Genomic DNA, 19,811 nt, shown 5'->3' with positions numbered 1-19,811 from the left:
AAAGCAGCAGATTCAAAAATATTCTAGGATATATTGATGGTAGCCTATTAAAGCAAACTCTGAGCAATATTCCATTCTAAACACACCTTATTTCATCCTTTCTCCCTTCTTACAAAAATATATAGCATGCCTTTAAGTAATGGGAAACTATGAAGTAACTATGCTGTGCTTTTTACTTGGAAGTCTTCATGTTATGGAAAAAGGAAAGATGCTTATTACATTTGTAAGATGAAATCTGGTAATTGGAGCATTGCTTCTAAATCTTTCTTCACTGGCTCACTCAGAACCATGTAGTCCACTCTATCCCTCGACTACAATCTTTAAAACAAAGGCACAAAATTTTCTGAAGAATAGCTAAGTCATTAGGCTAAAACCCATGCAGGAGGATGTCCAATTTTAAGGAGAGTAAGTAATTGAGTTTAAAAGTTCATCTTGTTGCTGCTGGCCATCTTTACTCAGCACATATTCAGAGCACAGAGTATCAGGCCTAGAAAGGTGAACTGAAAGGGGTCACAGAAGTTACTTCCACTGTTAAAACAGAACTTTATTCTCCAGGTAATGGAAACAACAACTCCAACCCATTTACCAGTAGTTTGTACAATTCTGCCTTACATATCAGCATTCAAAGTAGGATGGTACTGAAGAATAAAAAACCAGAGAAAAAGGATGGACCAGAATCCTCCTTAGGGAATGTTACGCCCACATAATTGATGCCATCAAAATAATTACAGCTTTAACAATAGTACAATTAGGTCTCATTTAGATTTAAAAATGGGGGAGGGAGTGATAAGGGAAGGAAGATGAGTTTGGATTCAGGGCAAGTAATTTGTCTTTTCACCTTCATACAAAAATATTTATTCCAATTTTTGACTACTTCAGCAAACTCATAACTTGAAAAGAGGTGTCTATAAAACAACTCCGCCTTGATATCTGTATTTTTTTTTATTGCATTCAAGCAAAATCAGTATTCAGCATTCAAAAAACCATGTGTGTTCTCTTATACACAGAGACCTTTTCTGACCCTCAATTTCAGAACATAAATCCTAAACATCAGATAGTCCTTGACTTATGATTATAACGGAGCCCAAATTCCAGACATATGTCGTGCCAGCTGTTAAGTGATATTTTTTTTCTTTGCCAAAACTGGAAGCAAACATCAATTTCCAGTACAAAACATCAGAAATATTGATAGTGTGGCTGTGGGATGCTGAAAACAGCTCTTATATGCCAGGCCAGTTGCTGAGAGTCCAAAACACCATTACATGGCTGCAGGGGGAAGGAGAACTATCTGTATTTTGTAATATGGGACTCATTTCAAAAGTATTGTATAAGCACAAGAAAATGGTTTGCCTCCAGAAACTGCAATTTCCTGTACTCCAACACCGGAGATTTTAAAAAAGAGATTGGATAACCATTTGTTTGAAATGTTATAGGGCCGTGATGGCGAACCTATGCCAGGGGTGGCACGGAGAGCCCTCTCTTGTGGGCACATGTGCCGTCACCAGCTGGTTTTCGTGGGTGCTGGAGCACCAGAAAACAGCCTGAAAATGGCTAAAAAACCAGACCCCTTTTCAGGCCATTTTTGGGGCCTGAAAATGGTCCCAAAATGCCCAAAACACAGCCATGTTTGTGCCAGGCAGCTGATCTTTGGGTTTCCAGGGCTACGGCACATGCAAAGACCAGCTGGCTGGCGCATGTGTGTGCCAGAAACCTGGAGATCAGCTAGCTGGCATGCGCACAGACATTGGCCAGCTGGTCTTCAGGTTTCTGATGCTCTGGCACACACATTTGCACATGGACAATCAATCCAGTTTGGGCACTCAGTGCCGAAAAGGTTTGCCATCACTGTTATAGGGTTATACCTGCTTCGAGCAGGGAGTTGCACCAGAAGACCTCCAAGGTCCCTTCCAACTCTGTTATTCTGTTCTTCTTTGTATGTGATTCTTTGAAATGTTGTCCCTAAAGAACCTATTTCATGTTCACACTTAACCTGCTTTAAAATGCTTGTAATTCAAAGGATTTTCCTTTTAATTTAAAAAGAGCAGCATTTAAGATACGGTTCTGCTGCATTCATAAGAAAAAAAATGTTTAACATATTTTTACCAACACATATCCAATCTTTACTGCGGAATTCTTTCATACACCGCTAATGCAGTGAATCAGCAATTATTCCTCTAGTCCTTCCAAGTGTCAAAATTAATTTGGCTACCCTTGGTAATAAAATGGTTTCAAATGCCATCTTTAATCAGCAAGTAAGGATGCTTTCCTCCAATAGAGACAACCTGTCATGAAAGGTCACCAAAAAGTGACAGAAAGGAAATTACGTTTGGAATTTCAACTAAAATATTAATTTCTATTTAAGTGTTTTCTCAATTTATGTCTACATGTTAAAGTAAAAATTGTAACCACTCAATGGGATTCCATTTCTATACCCATAATTCTTATTAAGAGCAATCAGTCCTGAAAGAAAGTAATATTTATTACGCCACTTTTACTACATTTTTCACTAATAGACAACAATTATTGCAGATCGCTTAACTGCTCCAGCTGACAATGGCTTTTTACAGGAAGGAAAAAATTTGAATAGAAACTGCAAAACTTGCATATTTGCAAACTGCTAATGAGATATTTTTTATTGCTACAGCATTTTGATACCATTATTTATGAAAGCAAGGAAACAAGCTATCAAATAAATCATCAGTATTTCTGAACAGTTTTTAAAGATACTTCCATACAGACAGCTTAATCTTATACTTTTCAGTTGTTGACAATTTAAAAAATAGATAAAAATAAAAACTAAGCACAATACAATTTACTCCCATGGTTTCTTAAAATCATCCAGCTGATTTTTTCCCCTAGCTAAATCTATACTTTCCTAGTGTTCCATTACCAAAGCACCCGATTATAAACAATCTTTCCAGGCTTAACCAATGGGTTTGCCTATAGGTGAACAGCGATAAACATACCGCTCTGGTTTGCTCCTTGTTTCATTTCTGGTTCCTTGAATCTCCCCAGACTCACACGCTCACTACAGAACTACTGGAAAAACACTGAAAAGTTTTAGGGAGGATTTCCTTCAGGCTCTTCCTCCCCATCAGCTAGCTAGCCAAGCTTTCCACTCCTCCCCTAACTTCCGCTCCAGATTCTTCCACCACCCTAAATGGATTTAGAATTGCCTATGAGGCCCCTCAGAGACATATATGTATGAAGTCCTCAGCTTACAGCCATTCATTTAGCAATCATTCAAAGTTTCAACGGCACTGAAAAAAAGTGGCTTCCAATTGGTCCTCACCCTTATGACCATCACAGCATACTCATATGATGGTCATGTGATCCAAATTTGGATGCTTGGCAACTGGCAGGTATTTAAGATGGTAGCAGTGTCCGGGGGGGGGGGAATCATGTGATTATCATTTCCAATAAGCTTCCAACAAACGGAATCAACGAGGAAAGGCAGATTAGTTTAACAACTGCACTGATTCAGTTAACAACCTTAGCAAAAAGATTGTGAAATGGGCACAATTTACTTAAGCGCCCTGCTTAGTCATGGAAATTCTGGAAATAACTACAAATCCAGGATTACCTGTAAATTACAACTCCCAGCAATTCCAACCACATAAAATCTGGGGGAAATGAAAAGTGCAGTTATTAATGTAGGGGGTAGCAGGTTGGAGAATTTATTATTTGGATAGCGAAAAACCATTTTTAAATATCTGCCCTCTCTGAGCAATGCACAACTACTTTTGTTATTTGACATGTAGCATTTGATGTGGTACAACTCAATAATCCCCAGCAATGGGTAGCTCAGATTCAATAAATATGAAAGATGTTTCAAACTGGTAGTCCCAAAGGTGGTTTTTCAAGAGGCAAATGGACTTTATTTTTTTTTGGGGGGGGGGGATGTCTCCCCTTTGAAAATGTTCCACTTCTCATCCAAGACGCTTCTTTGATGAGAAGCAAAACATCTTCAAAAGAAATACCAGAAAGCCAGCTGCCTCTTGAAAAACCACCTTTGGGACAACCATGACCCTGGATGGCTGAGAATCTCCATAGACATTCAAACTGGTAGCTTCATTTAGCCCTCACATGTTAAATACCTGTGTGAAATGTATGACACATATTATTTTCAAATTATTTTTATAATTTACTATTATATATTATTTTATTACTTCTGAATTAAGTTAAAGATGAGAAGCACATACAGTCAAGTGAAAAAGAAAGTTACAGGATACAGTAAAAATCTTCTGGTCCTTAGCAGTTCTTTAAAAAAAAGGTAAAGACAACCTCAGATGAGCAACAACGCATGACATATTACGCCATGTCGTCATTTCATATAGTTCACACAATTACTGTGTCAATCCGTAAAACAGCAGAATTTCTTCAAAAGGCTTGCAACTTACAAAACATGAAATATTACTTTTGTACGAGGTATTAGGCCAATCAATGGATGTGGCCATGTCTCTAATATAGAGAGAAGAAATGTACTCCTGCAATAGTTTTATAGCAGTGTGTTCTGTTAAAAAATTACAACATATCTTCATATTGGACTTGTAGCCCAGGACACTTCAAAAGAAGTCCTGTTTGTGTGTAGTTTCACAAGATGTCACACTGAGACTCTAAATAATTCATTACTAAACCTGCCTGATTCCACCTTGCTATGACATCAATCTGAGATTCCTTTCAAGAATAGCATCTTCAATTAGCCAGTCCTTCCAGAAAAGCTGATTTGACCTGAAGCTGAGCAGACATTGTGTGACACCTTAACATGTTTGTTCTCGTATTAGGAAGGACAAGACCTACCTAAATTTACCAGATTATATTATATTACACATACAACACTGCCACAAGGTATTTAACAACTTTCCATCCTGAATAAATACAGATAGTCCTGGAGTTACTGGGCTTCGTAAGGGCCCCTTTCCAGGGTTACAGGAGAAGACGGTCAATGGTTTTGAAGGCGGAAGAGGACTTTATGTCCTAATGGCAGATAAAGCGGCAGAACCATCTTCTAGGTCTAGGAGAAGGGAAATTGATTACAAACCCCCACTGCCTTGTGGCTATATCCACCACTGGAAAAGGCTTCAGGAGTCAACCTTGAGGCAAAATCCAGAGCTGGAATCCCAGAAGCAGTTCGTGACTATGTACAACCACGTTCTGGTAACTGCTGCGAGCAGCTAGAACCAATTGTATCGGCTGTGTCGTTCCATTGGACTATTTCAGCGATGTGGAGATGGGGGATCTGATGCTTGGGTAACAGTCTATCCTCCATATTAATCTACCCAGGCCTCATGCTCTGGAGAGGTCACTCCAGCTTTACCTCTTTCCAGAGCATGACACCATAGTCTTTTGAGACTGAAGGATGGCAATGCCAATGCCAGTCCTGGAGTTACAATGGCAATTGGGACTAATATTGCAGTCATTACTTGATGCGGTCATAGAGCACCTGGCCACACTGCTTAGCAAGGACAATACTAGCAGTCCTGGCTGTTGCTGTTGCTGCTGCTGTTGTTTTTGTTGTTGTTACAGCTTGCTAAGTGGGAAGCAGTGAGGATTCTAGATAAGCAGCATGGGGATGGTCATACACAAGGAAGGAGGGCTGGTGCAGACAGTGTGTGAATCAGGGAATGGCCAACATCAGCCACCTGGTGCTACAGGTGGGTAGAAGAAGCAGGAGAGTCAGAACAACTTGTGACACTCCCTTCTGACTTTCTCATTGATTTTGCTTGTGGAAAACCGGCAGAGAAGGTCACTGTTTACATGATCATGCCCTCCCTGAAACATCATAAATGCAAACTGGCCACCTGTACCACAAGTACATGATTACAATGACGTTGTTAAAGGTGGAACAGCTGAACACCAACTGTACTTCCATTTTCTCAACTCTGCCATAACTCAAGCACCTTAATGGTCACTTAATAAATTATACATAAGCCGAGGAGGATTCTCTGTATACAGATTAACATTATAAAAGGGCTCTTGAACTGCACGTTATTGTTTTTATTTTACTTTATATATTTTACTTCCTTTTCGGCCTCACTGCTTATAATTCACACCATCACCACAATTATTTATATTTTTTTATTTTTGTATTATTCCTCAACTGCGCATGTAATGTGCTAGTCTGCTGTAACCAATTAAGAATCTAGTTTTCTAACCATTCCTCTAAAGTCTTACCCAAAGTTTCTGGAATGTTTCTTCGCTCCCTTGTTATATCCGATAGCCTAATAATTGTTCCTTCTTTCCGTTCAGTTTTGAACCGTAACCGACCAGACTCTTCATTATCTTCCTCCTCTTCATCTGATTCTTCTTTGGGTTCTTGTTGAAACTCCAGATTTTCAATAATCACCTGTAACAGAAGAGGAAAATGTCAAATGCTGATCTTAACGTATAATACAAGGTTTGAAATCAAGAAAACTTTAAATCAAGTGTGTATAACATCATATCAGTTGTCCATACATGGTATCTAAGCAACTCTAAATCAAGACCATTTAATGTTAATTTCACCATGCAATAATAATAAACCCCAATAATAAACATACTGTTCTATATTATAGCCTTAAGTGAAATTTAACTGATTTCACTATGTGGAATGTGAAAAAACAGTGATTTAAAAAGAATACAAAAAATTAACCCATGTTTAAATTCGGTTGATAGTAATCATGGCTAAATCACTTTACAAAATGCTGTAAAGTGAGAGGCAAGGAGAGAGGGAAATGGCACCAAAATTGCAATTTGCGAATCAATATTTTTTACTCATAAGAGCTAACACTCTGAAATACCCTTATAGAAATGACATTTATAGAAGGCATACATCCAGAGCAGTGGATTTCATTGGGGAGCAATTGGGGAGCAGGCAAGACTACAATCTTTCTATCTTGTCCATGGAGATCTCACTCATCCAGATCACGGTTGTCCCAAAGGTCTTTTTTCCAAAAGACATCTGGACTTTGTTTTTCCTTGAAGACGTTTCACTTCTCACCCAAGGAGCTTCTTCACTTCTTCACTTACAGATCTTGTCACAAGTTTTCAAAATATATCTCTTTAATCACCGCCACAGAAGTCTATACTAAAAATCAGTGTTTCATGTCAAGATAAGGAGAATGCTTCATTTCTTACTATGAGTTCAGAAGGATGAATAGAAGGTTACAATATTTAAAAAGAACTTGGGGGAAGTCTACACTGTTTAAGAATTTTGCCAGGCTAAAAGCTATAAAAAGGGAATGGTGCATTAGCATGGCTACTTCTTTGCCGTGTTAGCAATGTTCATTGAATTAAGTAGAAAACATTAAGGAATGTCAGCCTTCCGAGGCTCACCAGGCAGGAAACACGACCAGGTATGAATTAATACTATTTTATTGTAAGGCAGAGTCTGAAAATACAAATGTCCCACCATCTCTTTTATAGTCTGAGAAATTAGGAGTGTCCGCTTCCCTGTCCGTTATGCAGTTGCAGGCTGACCCTGCAACCCCATCTAACCCTTCCTGAGGCAGCATCTCTTCCCTTCTCCCACCTCCCAAGACTTTTCCCATACACCATTACAGTTAATGTATTTAGGATCACAGGAACAATTCTTAACAGAAGGTTGGAAATCTTTCTCGCTGCTCATTTCCTGTAACTGAATAACCTCCCATAAAGCATGACAAAAGAGAAAATGAGTTAATAAAATTCTTGGAAGTGTAATAGAAATAACATTTGAGTGGAAGACAATCATATCATTTTCAACTGGATGACTTTGGCAAAATTCCTCTGCCAAAGGCTTTCTGTAGTGAAAGCCATAAAATACTCTTTTACTGTTTGCATGGTATAAGCTAGTGTTTTAATACTTATAAGCTATATTCTTCAATTACTGAAATTAATGTTAGGAATGATTGAATTTTCTTTTTAAAAAGCATCAGTACTATGTATTAGTTATATGCCTGTAAGATTTTTTTTCAAGCCCTATAATTCTACATTTAATCTACAGAGCACTGTGTTTTCTGTTGCAGGAAGTGCCTCAACATCCTTAAAAGAAGAAAATCACAGAATTTAAATACCAAGTAAACCAACTAGGACTCTAAGGAATACACTAACCTGGATGGTGAGCCCTTATTTTAAGGTGATTTGGGGGGGGGGGGGGTGAACTGCCTGTCAAACAATCCAGTTAAGGCTCCCACTCCTGGCATCAAAAGAAACTGGGGATGAGGAAAACCTTAAATCCAAATATAATCCCTTCCCTCAAATACAGTCAGTGAGTGAAAGCTAAGAGTGGCAGCTAGCCTCTTGTAGAAGAGGAAAATAAAATAAATGCATCACAGAAATATAAACTTATTGCTCAGGTAATAACTGGTATTCTCAAGGACGGCTGCCTTAAGTCACTCTAAATTTCTTGTCTCTATCTTCTAGCAAGGCATCTGTTCATCTGCCAGTTTTGAAATGTCAAGTATCAGAATTCTTTTGGAATGGAGCATACGGTATACAGCACATATTAAATATCTGGCCAAGATTCAGGTTTCATCACTGGCTTCTAAGACTGCTTTTCCTTTGATGCAACGGAGAAGGAAATCAAATTGAACAGGGAATGAGGGGTCTCGAGAGAAAACTCTGTGGAAGACTGGCTTACTAAAATGTCACTCGAGCACAACTGAGCTGTTGTTATTTGGGGTTATTAGGGGTTTTTTTTACATCTACTTGCTGGCAAATAGGCCATGATGTCTAAGGAATAGAGATAATACATGGCAACATTGTGAGCAGATGAATGAAACTGTTCCAACTACATAGAAGGAATGCTAGAAAAGGGTGACTTGGTTCCCACAAAGAACAAAGTGAAAAATGATCAAGGATTTGATATCAAACAGAAGATACTTCAATGCAGAACAGTTAGTTCCGGTATAATGCTATGCAGTTTTGAGTTCCTGGTCACAAAGAGTAAAGAAGAGAGAAAGTACTGTGCATTTCTTTCTTGTCCCAAAAGCAATGCTACAGACTGGGTTAAAGAAATTCAGATATGAAAAGGAAATATTGGCTGATGACTGGAGTGGGTCTATCACACCATCATTATTTGTAAGGGCTGCCAAAAATGAGAAACAAATGGAGAAGCAGCTGTGACACAAGAAGCATGTATACCGCTTGCCTTCGTATCTTGTTTTTCCCTGAAAATAAGCATTCAGGAATGTTGATCGTCCTAGTATATAAGTCTGCTAAAAGTTAGCGTAGGTTCATAATTTCTCTTTATAGCTACTTTTGAAATAGGAATATTGAGAAAAGCAATGCCAAAGATTAATACCAAATTGAAAATTCTATCTGAAATATGCTTTGTTTTTAATGTTCCAGCTTTTCTGCAGTACCTCTTCTGACTCATTTGGAGGTGACTGGGAATCAGCAACCTCTTCTAACTCTTCTTCAGCTACATAGTCTTGTTGTTCAATTACTTGTTCTCCACTATAAGATTGTACATAATCTTCATCCTGAAAGAAATGCATAAGGAAGGCCTTTCATTTAAACTAATTTTATTTTCTAAATATATCACTGCTTATTTATTCAGAAGGGTCTAGTATAAATGCAATCTTCCCAACTTGTTTGCTCTGATTAATAGACTGGAAAAAAGTCACAAATTTCCATACTTCTGTACGTTTTCTATCTCCAGCATCTTAAATCTATCTTAAATATAAAACTGATTTATGCAAATTAGTTTATCAGTGAATTAGTATTCAAATGGTGAATGCTGCTTAAGAGAAATTATAATTAATACTAACCATGATCACAACTTTATACCTTGCTGCAACTAAAACTTAAAGGATGAGAAGTTGGAATCTACCTAATTATAAAAAGGGTGAAATACAAAACTACTTTCTTATAGGTCTCCATTAAACCAACATCACATTTAAATGTCCATATGCAGTAGCTATTTACTTTTTGTATCAATAATTTAGAAGATGAACCCTCTTAAAATTTAAAACATAACATCATTATTACTATAATTATTAGTTTTTAAAACATGTGAGCTAAGAAAAATTACATCTACTTACTTAAAGCATATATACTTTACTACATAAAATGAAAATTAATTGCTCCCAGGCAGCTTACATGGCACAACGATGTGATAGTTCACATTAATTCCTTTAAAATGCAGGATTTCAGATTTTAATTAAATACTCAACTAATTTGAGAGTAATACAATACCTTTATTTTCCATGAAATGTACTTTCCCATTAGTTATTTATATCTTATACATCTAAGAATAACATACAGCATTTTATTATGTGATTTAGGCCTTAAAGCAAAGTTAAAGGATCAATAAATCCCTTTACATTTGCTAGTATTTTTAATTAAGAAATACTTATAATAAATGGCAATAAATCTATTCTCATTTCAATTCAGAGCAATGTATACAGAAAACATTGAAACTGAAACAAATTATATATGTGACATGTTCTAAAGCAACCTCAAATCTCTTTATTCAGGTTTAGACAGTTCTCAATTACAAAAAAAAGGGAGGGTGGAAATGAGTGAGCAGAACATCAATCACTTTGGAATATTAGCACCTTAAAGATGTCTTTAGCAGGTCAATAATCTTTTCACCTTCGAAGGACTTTATCAGATCTTGTCTAAAGCCTGGATAAAAGCTTTTGCATTAAGTACTTCTAACAATTGGCACTGTGTCTCCACCACACAAAGCTGTTTTCTTCCTTAAGGATACAATCTTCAAGGTCATGATTCTCGACTGCCTTCCAGAATGACAAAAGAGCATTACCTGCAGCCAAACAAGCTGTCAACACAAACTTTGTCACAGCCTAGATAAAGAAACTGGCAGACAGTGATAATAGGTCTAATTTTGCTTTGGTCCCAAGGGAAGTAAACAGATTTCAAATCAGTCTAAAAACCTAAGCATGTGCAGCAATGTTATCTCAAAAACTAAAATGGGAAGGGGAAAATAAAACTCACCGGGAATTCATCTAGAGGTTCATTGATTTCAAGATCCAGCACTTCATCATTATAATTCTCTTCTTCACCCTGATCTTCCACATATTCTATTTGGTCTTCTGGCAACTCAGCCTCTTGGCCTTCATACTGTTCTTCGGGATACTCCTCAGAATACTCTTCAGGAACCTCTGGTTTGTCATAACCAATTTCATCTTCCCCTTGTTCATACTCTAAGTCTTGTTCAATAGATGCGTCGTTAGCATTCTCAGTGAGCTCAAAGGTTGTCACCACGGTAGGTTCAGCATTAAGACTCACAGTGACATTTTGAGAACTAAAATATAGCAAAAAAAAAAAAAGTGGTTTTAGTTTAAATCAGTACATTATTACTGTGCATGTATTTCTGCATAGAATGCAACAATATCCCCAGTAAGTAAAAATTAATGGATGCATCAACCTGATTTCATGACATTAACTCATAACATGCATATATATATTTAAAGCCTTTATTTATTTATCAGCACAATACAACACATACACACACACATGTGTGTGTTAATACATACATACATACATACATACATGCATACATACAAACAATCACTATTTCATCAAATGTCGGTTATTTGACCAAGGAAATCGAACCAACTGTATCAGTGATGGCGAACCAAGTCCCCAAATTGTGCGTGCATGCATGCCCAAACCGAAAGCTGTGTGCACACACGCATGCTGATATGTGCGTGCGCAGACATGTAGATATGCGCAGCAGAGACCCGAAGACCAGCTGACCAGTGGGAGGCGGGGCATCCCAACACCAGCAACGCAGCAAGAGGTAAGATCTTTTTCTTTCATGGACTTCAGCTTCGTTATTTGCAAGGAAACAGAAGCTCATGAAAGAAACGCCACAAAGATCTGATCTGACAGTGCGTGTACCAGCAGTGAGGGCTCTGTGTGTCACCTCTGGCATGCATGCCATCACGGAACTATATGTTATAACAGATAACCTGGCATAAAGTATGAGATTACTGAGCAAGTTGTATTCAGTTTTGCATCCTGGGTTAACAAATATACACAGGAGATCAGCATCCGTTTTCCACTTAACACAGGGGTCAGCAACTTGCAGCTCTGGAACCACAAGTGGCTCTTTCATCCCCCTACTGCAGCTTCCTGTTGCTGGTTGGCTCCACAATTTGATAGGGATTTCGGTTAGGACAGGAAGAGGAAACAGGATGACGTGCTAGGACAGTGGTTCTCAACCTGTGGGTTGGGACCCCTTTGGGGGTTGAACGACCCTTTAACAGGGGTCGCCTAAGACCATCGGAGGGGAACCAGACTTCTGGTCGGCTCCAGAATTGAAAGGGGGGGCTTCCAGTTAGGACCTTTATGGCTATTTGAGTGTTTAAGGTTGCTGACCCCTGACTTAGTACAACATTAGTTAGTTACTATACTAGCTACATTAATACTACTGGGCACCGATGTTTTTGAATTTTAGGTTACTATAATGAAATATTTTTTAAAGGGTGTGCTTGAATATACTTCAACCTGCTAGAATTTGCATTTAATTTTTATAAGCATCAACAGGAGCAAATGTTCAATTTGTACTGTGACAATAGCTCCTACCTAAATTCTGAGAAGGAATCACAGGTGTTCTGATAAAAATTTCCATAAAACCCTATCAATTCAGCAAATTAAAAAAGAACTGTTTTTGTTCATTAAAATATACCAACTTGTAATACATAAAGTAATAATAATATGCAAGATTCTTTTTACTCTCTCTCCCACAATGATTTATCTGTTTATATCCTGTTGGCTCTTTGGGAATTCAAAGCGACATATGGACTCTCTTCCTTTCAATTTTTTTCCCCACAGCCATCCTGTAAAGTAGGTGGGATGAGAGATTGATTGGTTCAAAGTCACCAAGTGAGCTGCCATGGCTGAACTAAACTTGGATCTTCCCAATGCCGATCCAAGTTGTCGATCACAAAATCCACAGCATGCAAAAGTCACGGAAATGAACAAATTAGAAGGCAGTGATGCTTTGAAAGATGCAGCTCTGTCCTGGGTCTAAAAACCTAAGCTCAATAATTATTATATGTAAGCCATTTCTGGTCAAGCTGAGTCCTGAATAAAAAGTTCAGAGTCAGAATTATTCTGTTTTTATGTGTGAAGTCTGAAATAGAAATATAATCTAGATATTATATGGTGTTTGATATATTTTAGCTAGTGCTTCTGCTTTGCCAAGAAACTTTTAGCAAAGGCAGAATTAATTAAAAATGGTTGTAACTCAAATTTTTTTGTGAAACATCATGGTTGAATCATTATGCAAATGAGAAAAAAGTGAGAACAATTCCTTAATGTATCAGGCAATTCTTCTAATAAGGCTTCTAATTCTTCTAATATGAACAATCACATTGATCTATATTATTTTTCTGTATGAGTGTACATATTCGGTCCTGCAGAGGCTCATTGGTTGAATGATTTTATTTCCCTCCATCAACAAGTAGATGGGGGGGGGAGGAGCCAACGTTGCAACAACACAACGTGCCGTCTCGGCTGTCCAAGACCGCCATTGACACTTTTGCCTCTGGACGGTCCAGTAGGACCTAAACCCTCCCAGAAGAGAAGGTGACCAGGAAGACAAAGCCTTGCTGGTCTCAGGGACACCGCAAAGTCCCTGATTGACCCAAAGGAAGCGCTTCAAACCGGCGGCAAACAGGCAGACCCCAGGCTGACAAAGTCGGAGACAGCTCTGGAAGGAAGGAAGTGAAAATGAGTCCATCGGGTGAGGGTTTTTTTTTTTTACTTTGAGAAAGATTGCCCAAAGAAACCTTTTTTAAAAAGATAAATTAGTCCTGTAAGTAAAGAACAAAGCGACAAATTTAATCCTTATTGGACTGCCTTAAAAAGTTTTTGTTCTTGCTTGCAACGATGTTTTGTGGATTGAAGTGATTGTAATGTTACCAGTTTCCTGCTTGAAGTGAATGGACTGATTTTTTTCCCTTTTATTTTTTATCATCTTATTTTTTTTTGGCTTAAATTAAAACTCTTTTTCTATTTTAATAAATTCTCCCTTCTATTTGTTATAAAATTACACCAAAGACATTTAAAGATTTTTGTTTTCCATAAAATTGGAATCTGCCATTCGGAAGCCTGAGTCTGAAGCTTTTTTTTCTTTGAAACAATGTATCCTTTGTTCACTCCTATTTGATCTCACTGACTCACGTAACTGAAGGGTTTGCAACTTGTTTACAAAATCTGATAAAGACTCAAGGACACGAAGTGCTTTTTGCAGGTGCTCTTGGAAAATATTTTGGCAAGAGAAGGAAAAGGAAAGAAAAAGATAAGAACCTTTCTACTTTGAAGAGTACAAAAGAACTTGTGCTTAAGACTTAAATGTAGATATAGTCACAAAAGAAGTTTGGAAGGCTAGAGTGGCTAAGACTCCTTTTTTCTTTTTTTCTATTTCTTTTCTTTTGGAAAAATGGATCAATATTCAGATGAGGAAACCTTAAAATTTCAAAACATCCTGGTTGGAATTCAAACTATTTTAGAAGGATTTAGGAGATTTGAGAAGAAGTTGGATAGATTATTGTTTATCACAGCAAAAGATGATGGGGTTGGAGCCCCAAAAATTCAAGAAGAGAATGAAAATATAGAAGATAAAGACAAAATAATAGATGAACTTATTAATGGAGCAAATATGGGTGAAAGCGGAAAGATGGAAAAGTGAATTTGACAATTTGGAGCTTTATCCCAGATTTCAAGATACAGGAGAAAAAAAAGAGTGATAAGGATGGTTAAGAAGTTAAGAAGAGAAACCTATTCAGAAATAAGTTTGACAACCAAAGATAAGCTAACGTTAATAACAATTCAAGGGCAACAAGACTATTTGAGAGATCTTCTAAGCAATAAAGTGCGGAGAGAAGTTCATAAAAACTTTGGAAAGGAGCTGAAAAGAGAATTGACACAACAACTGGCAAGAGAGACTGTTCTGCTACTGGAAAGATACAGGTTGATAATGAAAGTTGACGATAAAAAGCTAGCTAATTCTTGGTGATTAATAAGTAGGGATTTCAGTATCTTGTAGACTTTTAGATTATCATTGAATGTTTATTCGTTAACATATAATTAACAACAACAATAATGAAATGACAACCTTAATTAGTAAAAATAACTTGTAATAAATAAATTGTAATTTGGGACTTAGGGGAAAGACCTATAAATTTTATTAATAAATTCTTGTTTAGAGCTTGCTATAAAGGTATAATCTCTTTTGGGCCTAATGAGAGGAGAGGTGATATTAATAGTAAATAATTTTTAGTTAACTACAATAATAACAAGGAAATGTTAATGGATAATGTTTAATGATATATATGTCTGTGTTGTACCAGTAAAAGCAAATTGGACATAAGCTTAAATTTGTGAATTGGGGGCGGGAGGGAGAAAGGGGAGGGAATGCTTAGATATCCTACTAACTGATTTTGTCTTAGAATATGTTATAAAGGTATAAAGTCATTGGAGGTTTATTGAGATTGCGAATGTATGCCAGTAGGTGGTTGTGTCTTTAAATACAAATGATTTTAGATAAAAGCATGTTTAAATAATTGTATCCAAATGAGATTTGTGGTACAGTGATAGTAAAATACATAAATTTTAAAATGTACAATTCAATTTGAATGAAGTATATGTAATGATTGTGGAAAAAACTCATGTATTTATAATGTATTTGTAACCAATCGACACGCTTTCTACAAGAAGTAACGAAAGATGATTCTTTTTTTGTGTGTTTTTGTTTAATTAAAACAATAAAACTTTTCAAACAAAAAACAAGTAGATGGGGAAAGATGTTCTATATATTTAAAACAAATAAGAGGGTGAAAAGATAAAATGTACCAACAATGTACCCAAGCAATTCAAAACCCGAATAATTTTACAAATGTCTATGGAGATTCTCAGTCATCTAGGTCATGTTGTCCCACATGACCTTTTTTTTTTTCCCCCAAAAGGCAACTGGACTTTTGTTTTTCCTTGAAGACGTTCGGTTTCTCATCATAGTGAGAACTGAAGAAGCTTCTTGGATGAGAAGCCAAACATTTTCAAGGAAAAACGAAGAAAGCCTCTGGCATCATTGCACAAGTGTACTCTTAATGCAAATGAATAAAACAGCAGTTCTTAATTCATTTTTGCAGCTACGATTATGCCTACATGTAGCAAACCAGGCATCCTCTTTTTTCTTTGAGGCATTTAACAGAATTATATTTTTTAATCAGTTACATTTAGTAATAATTACATTCTTAATGGTATATACATCAAAGAAAACTTATGTAATTAGAAATTCACATTAGAATAGCTATTTCTAAGGAATCTCTAGAAGCAATTAAATTTTTGGAGGAGGTTACCACAATTCTGAAAAGAATGCATCTGGGAAATCCGGTCCTATACTACCATTATTTTCTGCTTTAATATCCAGCCGAAAATGAGTTGAATTCATATACTTGCACAGATGAAATGATGTTCGTGTATCATCTTTGGTGCCTCAAAGGATAATACGTCTTACACACAACAGCACATTTTTGTGCTATTCTAGGGCAGAAATACAAACAAATAATCTAAACGTGCTGATATAAAAAGCAAGCTACAATACTTGGCTCAAACAAAACACAAACCTGTAATGCTGATCATCTTCGTTATCACTCTGTAGGAGATCATCATTCAGTTCTTCATCTGACATATCAGACTGGGTCTAAAATTGGTGGGGAAAGAAATGAATTGATATAAAATAAAGAGGCAAGCTTCCAGCACAGCATTTGGATTTCTTTATTGGAACAGCTAGAGAGAGAAGATTCTAATCCAGGGGAGTCAAACTCAAGGCCCGCAGGCCGGGTGCTTAAATCTACCCCTTGGGGCCAGCCTGGAAATATCAAAGGACCAGTCCACAGTGCCTCTGCCAGCCAAAATGGGCTGTGTGTAGGCCCCGTGCGGCCCATTTTTGGCCCAGAGTGCTCCTGGAGGCCATAGAAGGTAAAAATGAGGTGTGCCTGCGTGTGTGTAGGGGGAGGTGCCCATGTACCCCGTTTTGTCTGGTAAAGTGCTGGAGGCCGTTGAGGCTGAAAATGGGGCAGAGCGTGCCCCTTCTGCGCCCCAATTTGGATGCTGTAGGAGGCATCCATCCCGTTCCCTGCCAGCTCACAGAGGAGACCTACAATGCTGATCTGACCCTCAAAGAAGTCCAGTTTGACACCCCTATTCTAAGCCATCAGGAGCTGCACTGATGTGGATTTAAGTAAAGTAGTCAAATTACTTTTTAAACAAATGACTATCTTAAGATATACTTTAAACAGACTGATTTTTACCTTTTTGCCAGTCAACAAATCTTCTCCTAGTAAGTCATCATCCAATTCACTAGGAAAAAGAAAAGAGATACAGTCAGTACTTCAAAACAGTGTAAAAATTGCATTATTTAAGTCAATGTCATTCTACTTTACACAAAATATACCTGTGGATCTCAGGAATAAGGCAGACTAAAAAGTGGGTGACCTCATTTTTTAGAAAGTGAGAAGGTCTCATTTCTATACTAAAATCAATTCCTGGTAGTCCTCAACTTACACCAGTTAGTGACCATTGAACCTACCTGGGGGCTACTTAGGATTCATTTTTGAAGTCTGAAGGTTGAACTTCCCCATAGTCATGTCATTGGATTGTGGGTACTTGCAACTGAGCCACATTTATGGCTATTTGCAGTGTGCTGCAGTCATGTGAGCACATTTTATGAGTTTTGTTGGTTTATATTTCCCCTTTTTTTACAAAAAAGGACAGCAAACATATCCAACACATCTTCCTCATCCTATTTTCCTTACAATCACAATCCTGTGGGTTAGGCCGAGAGAAAACTGTTCATCCAAGCTGACTTTCACGACAAAGTTTTGTTTAAATTGGCATTTATATCCAGTTATTGGCAAAAGTGTACCCACAGGAAAGCTATGATTCACTTAACCACCACCAAATTTACTTAATGGCCACAGCAGTCACTTTAAAATTGCTGCATTCATTTAGCTACTGTTGTAAAATTGGATCTTCATGTGATAGCCCGCTTTACAACAGTCATAATCGGCGGGCACTGTTATGGTCATTGGTCAAGAATTACTTGTAGAGAACAAAGGCAATTGCTAGATGTAACTTATAATTCTGGTTAATTACAAAGGAATGCAGTTTCTGTTTCAAAAGCACAAAAAAATGTTCTTTTAAGTAAAGAAACATTTTCTCCCACCAATACTTAATGATACTAAAGTGTACTAAGTTCACAGAATTTAATTCAAATGGGTGGCCTGTTTTAATTCTTTACAAGATGTTTCTACAGCATAAACTTCCTTAACAGAAAAATGTAAACTTTTTTTGCATAAAAGTAATTGGAAACATCAGCCTACATCTGGCACATTATGCAAAGATCTAGTTCTCTGAATACGGTTCTAATGCTGGGAAAGGCAGAAGGAAAAAGAAGAAGATGCAAGCAGGAAAGCAGACAGTTACTTGGCAATGGGGGCACCCTTGGGAGACCTGAAAGACCAAATTAGGGTCAGGCTGTAAAGGAGAAAATATATTTATATGGTCACTAAGAGTCTACCCTGGCTTGATGGCTCATTATAAATCAAGCATCAAGCAAAGGAAGATTAAAAAGTGTAAGGTAAAGGTTTCACCAGTCCAGTCATGTCCGATTCTAAAGGGTCGGTGCTCATGTTCACTTCCTAGCCAAGGGAGCTAGCATTGTCCAAAGATGCTTCCATGGTTGTGTAGTCAGCATAACTAGATGCCAACTATATATGAAACCCAGTTACATTCCCATCGAAGTGAAATCTATTGGTTCCACCACAAAACCGCGATGCCCTTGTCCGCGCCAACATAAGTGCGGAGACAAATCCGCGGCGTCCGAAGCACTAAGAAAAAAACGACCCTACCGCCGCGACAACAGCGCGGTGACAGAAGGGCGTTCTACATGCTTCGTTCTTTGCCTCCAAAGGTAGCCCTCCTCCTCCAGCTGACAGCGGCAGCGGGCACGGGGCAAAGCGGGCTGCCCAGCAGCAGCACCCCGCGGGAAGGGTCCAGCTCAGCCGCGGGGGGCAGCAGGAAGCGGAGGAGGACGCGGCAGCGGCGGCGGCTGAGGCTCTCCCGGGGCCGGCGAAGCGGGCTTGCCCGGTGGCGACGGCCGCCCATCCAAGGAGATGTTGTTGAGGAAGAAGAGGGCGGCCTGCCTCTGCCGGGCAAGCCCGCTTCGCCGGCCCCGGGAGAGCCTCAGCCGCCGCCGCTGCTGCGTCCTCCTCCGTCGCCAGCGTCGGCGGCCCTGCTCGGGCCCCCCGCGGGCTTCCTGCTACCCCCCCCATGGCTGTGCTGGACCCTTCCCGCAGGCTGCTGCTGCTGGGCAGCCCGCTTTGCCCCGTGCCCGCTGCCGCTGTCAGCTGGAGGAGGAGGGCTACCTTTGGAGGCAAAGAACGAAGCATGTAGAACGCCCTTCTGTTGCTGCGCTGTTGTCCCCGCGGTGATGACGCACGGTGATGACGTCGCGACTTTAGCGACGCGATTTAATCTCCGCTATTTTGCGTAGCGCGGTTTTGTCGTGCCACGAAATCTATTTATCTGTCTGCATTTAAATGCTTTCAAACTGCTTGGTTGGCAGAAGCTGGAGCAAGGACGGAGGCTCACCCCATCACATGACTTAGAATAACTTTGTCACTTTGAATGTACACTAATCAGCATACATTAAAATGAAATTTTGTTGCATACAGGGTTACCATCTCCAATATACACCAAATAAACATGACATAAATAAATAAATAAATAAATATCGTGTTTCCCTGAAAATAAGAGAGGGACTTTTGACCATAAGCGCTTGGCCTTATTTTGGGGAGATCTTATTATTTTTG

General features: G+C 38.4%; 1 protein-coding gene across 7 annotated transcripts in view; it reads right to left on the bottom strand.

The window, feature by feature from the left end:
- The window catches only part of RBM33 (RNA binding motif protein 33), a 135,368-nt gene that overhangs the window by 99,725 nt on the left and 15,832 nt on the right, over positions 1 to 19,811 (bottom strand). For 6 of the 7 annotated variants that reach the window (XM_087712481.1, XM_087712479.1, XM_087712483.1 and 3 more), the window contains exons 3-7: positions 17,250 to 17,298; positions 16,563 to 16,639; positions 10,921 to 11,230; positions 9,324 to 9,443; positions 6,175 to 6,346 (exon numbers count right to left, since the gene is read on the bottom strand). In XM_087712481.1, the coding sequence (XP_087568607.1) occupies positions 6,175 to 6,346; positions 9,324 to 9,443; positions 10,921 to 11,230; positions 16,563 to 16,639; positions 17,250 to 17,298 (728 nt within the window). The remainder of the gene's footprint in view (positions 1 to 6,174; positions 6,347 to 9,323; positions 9,444 to 10,920; positions 11,231 to 16,562; positions 16,640 to 17,249; positions 17,299 to 19,811) is intronic. The other variant, XM_087712482.1, reaches the window with a different exon arrangement.

Source organism: Thamnophis sirtalis, unplaced genomic scaffold (genome assembly GCF_051295495.1).
Source record: "Thamnophis sirtalis isolate CommonGarterSnake01/CBP01778 unplaced genomic scaffold, rThaSir2_p1.2 scaffold_4, whole genome shotgun sequence".
Classification (NCBI taxonomy): domain Eukaryota; kingdom Metazoa; phylum Chordata; class Lepidosauria; order Squamata; family Natricidae; genus Thamnophis; species Thamnophis sirtalis.
Note: the sequence above shows the minus strand (reverse complement) of the source record. Positions and strands in the feature narration are given on the sequence as shown.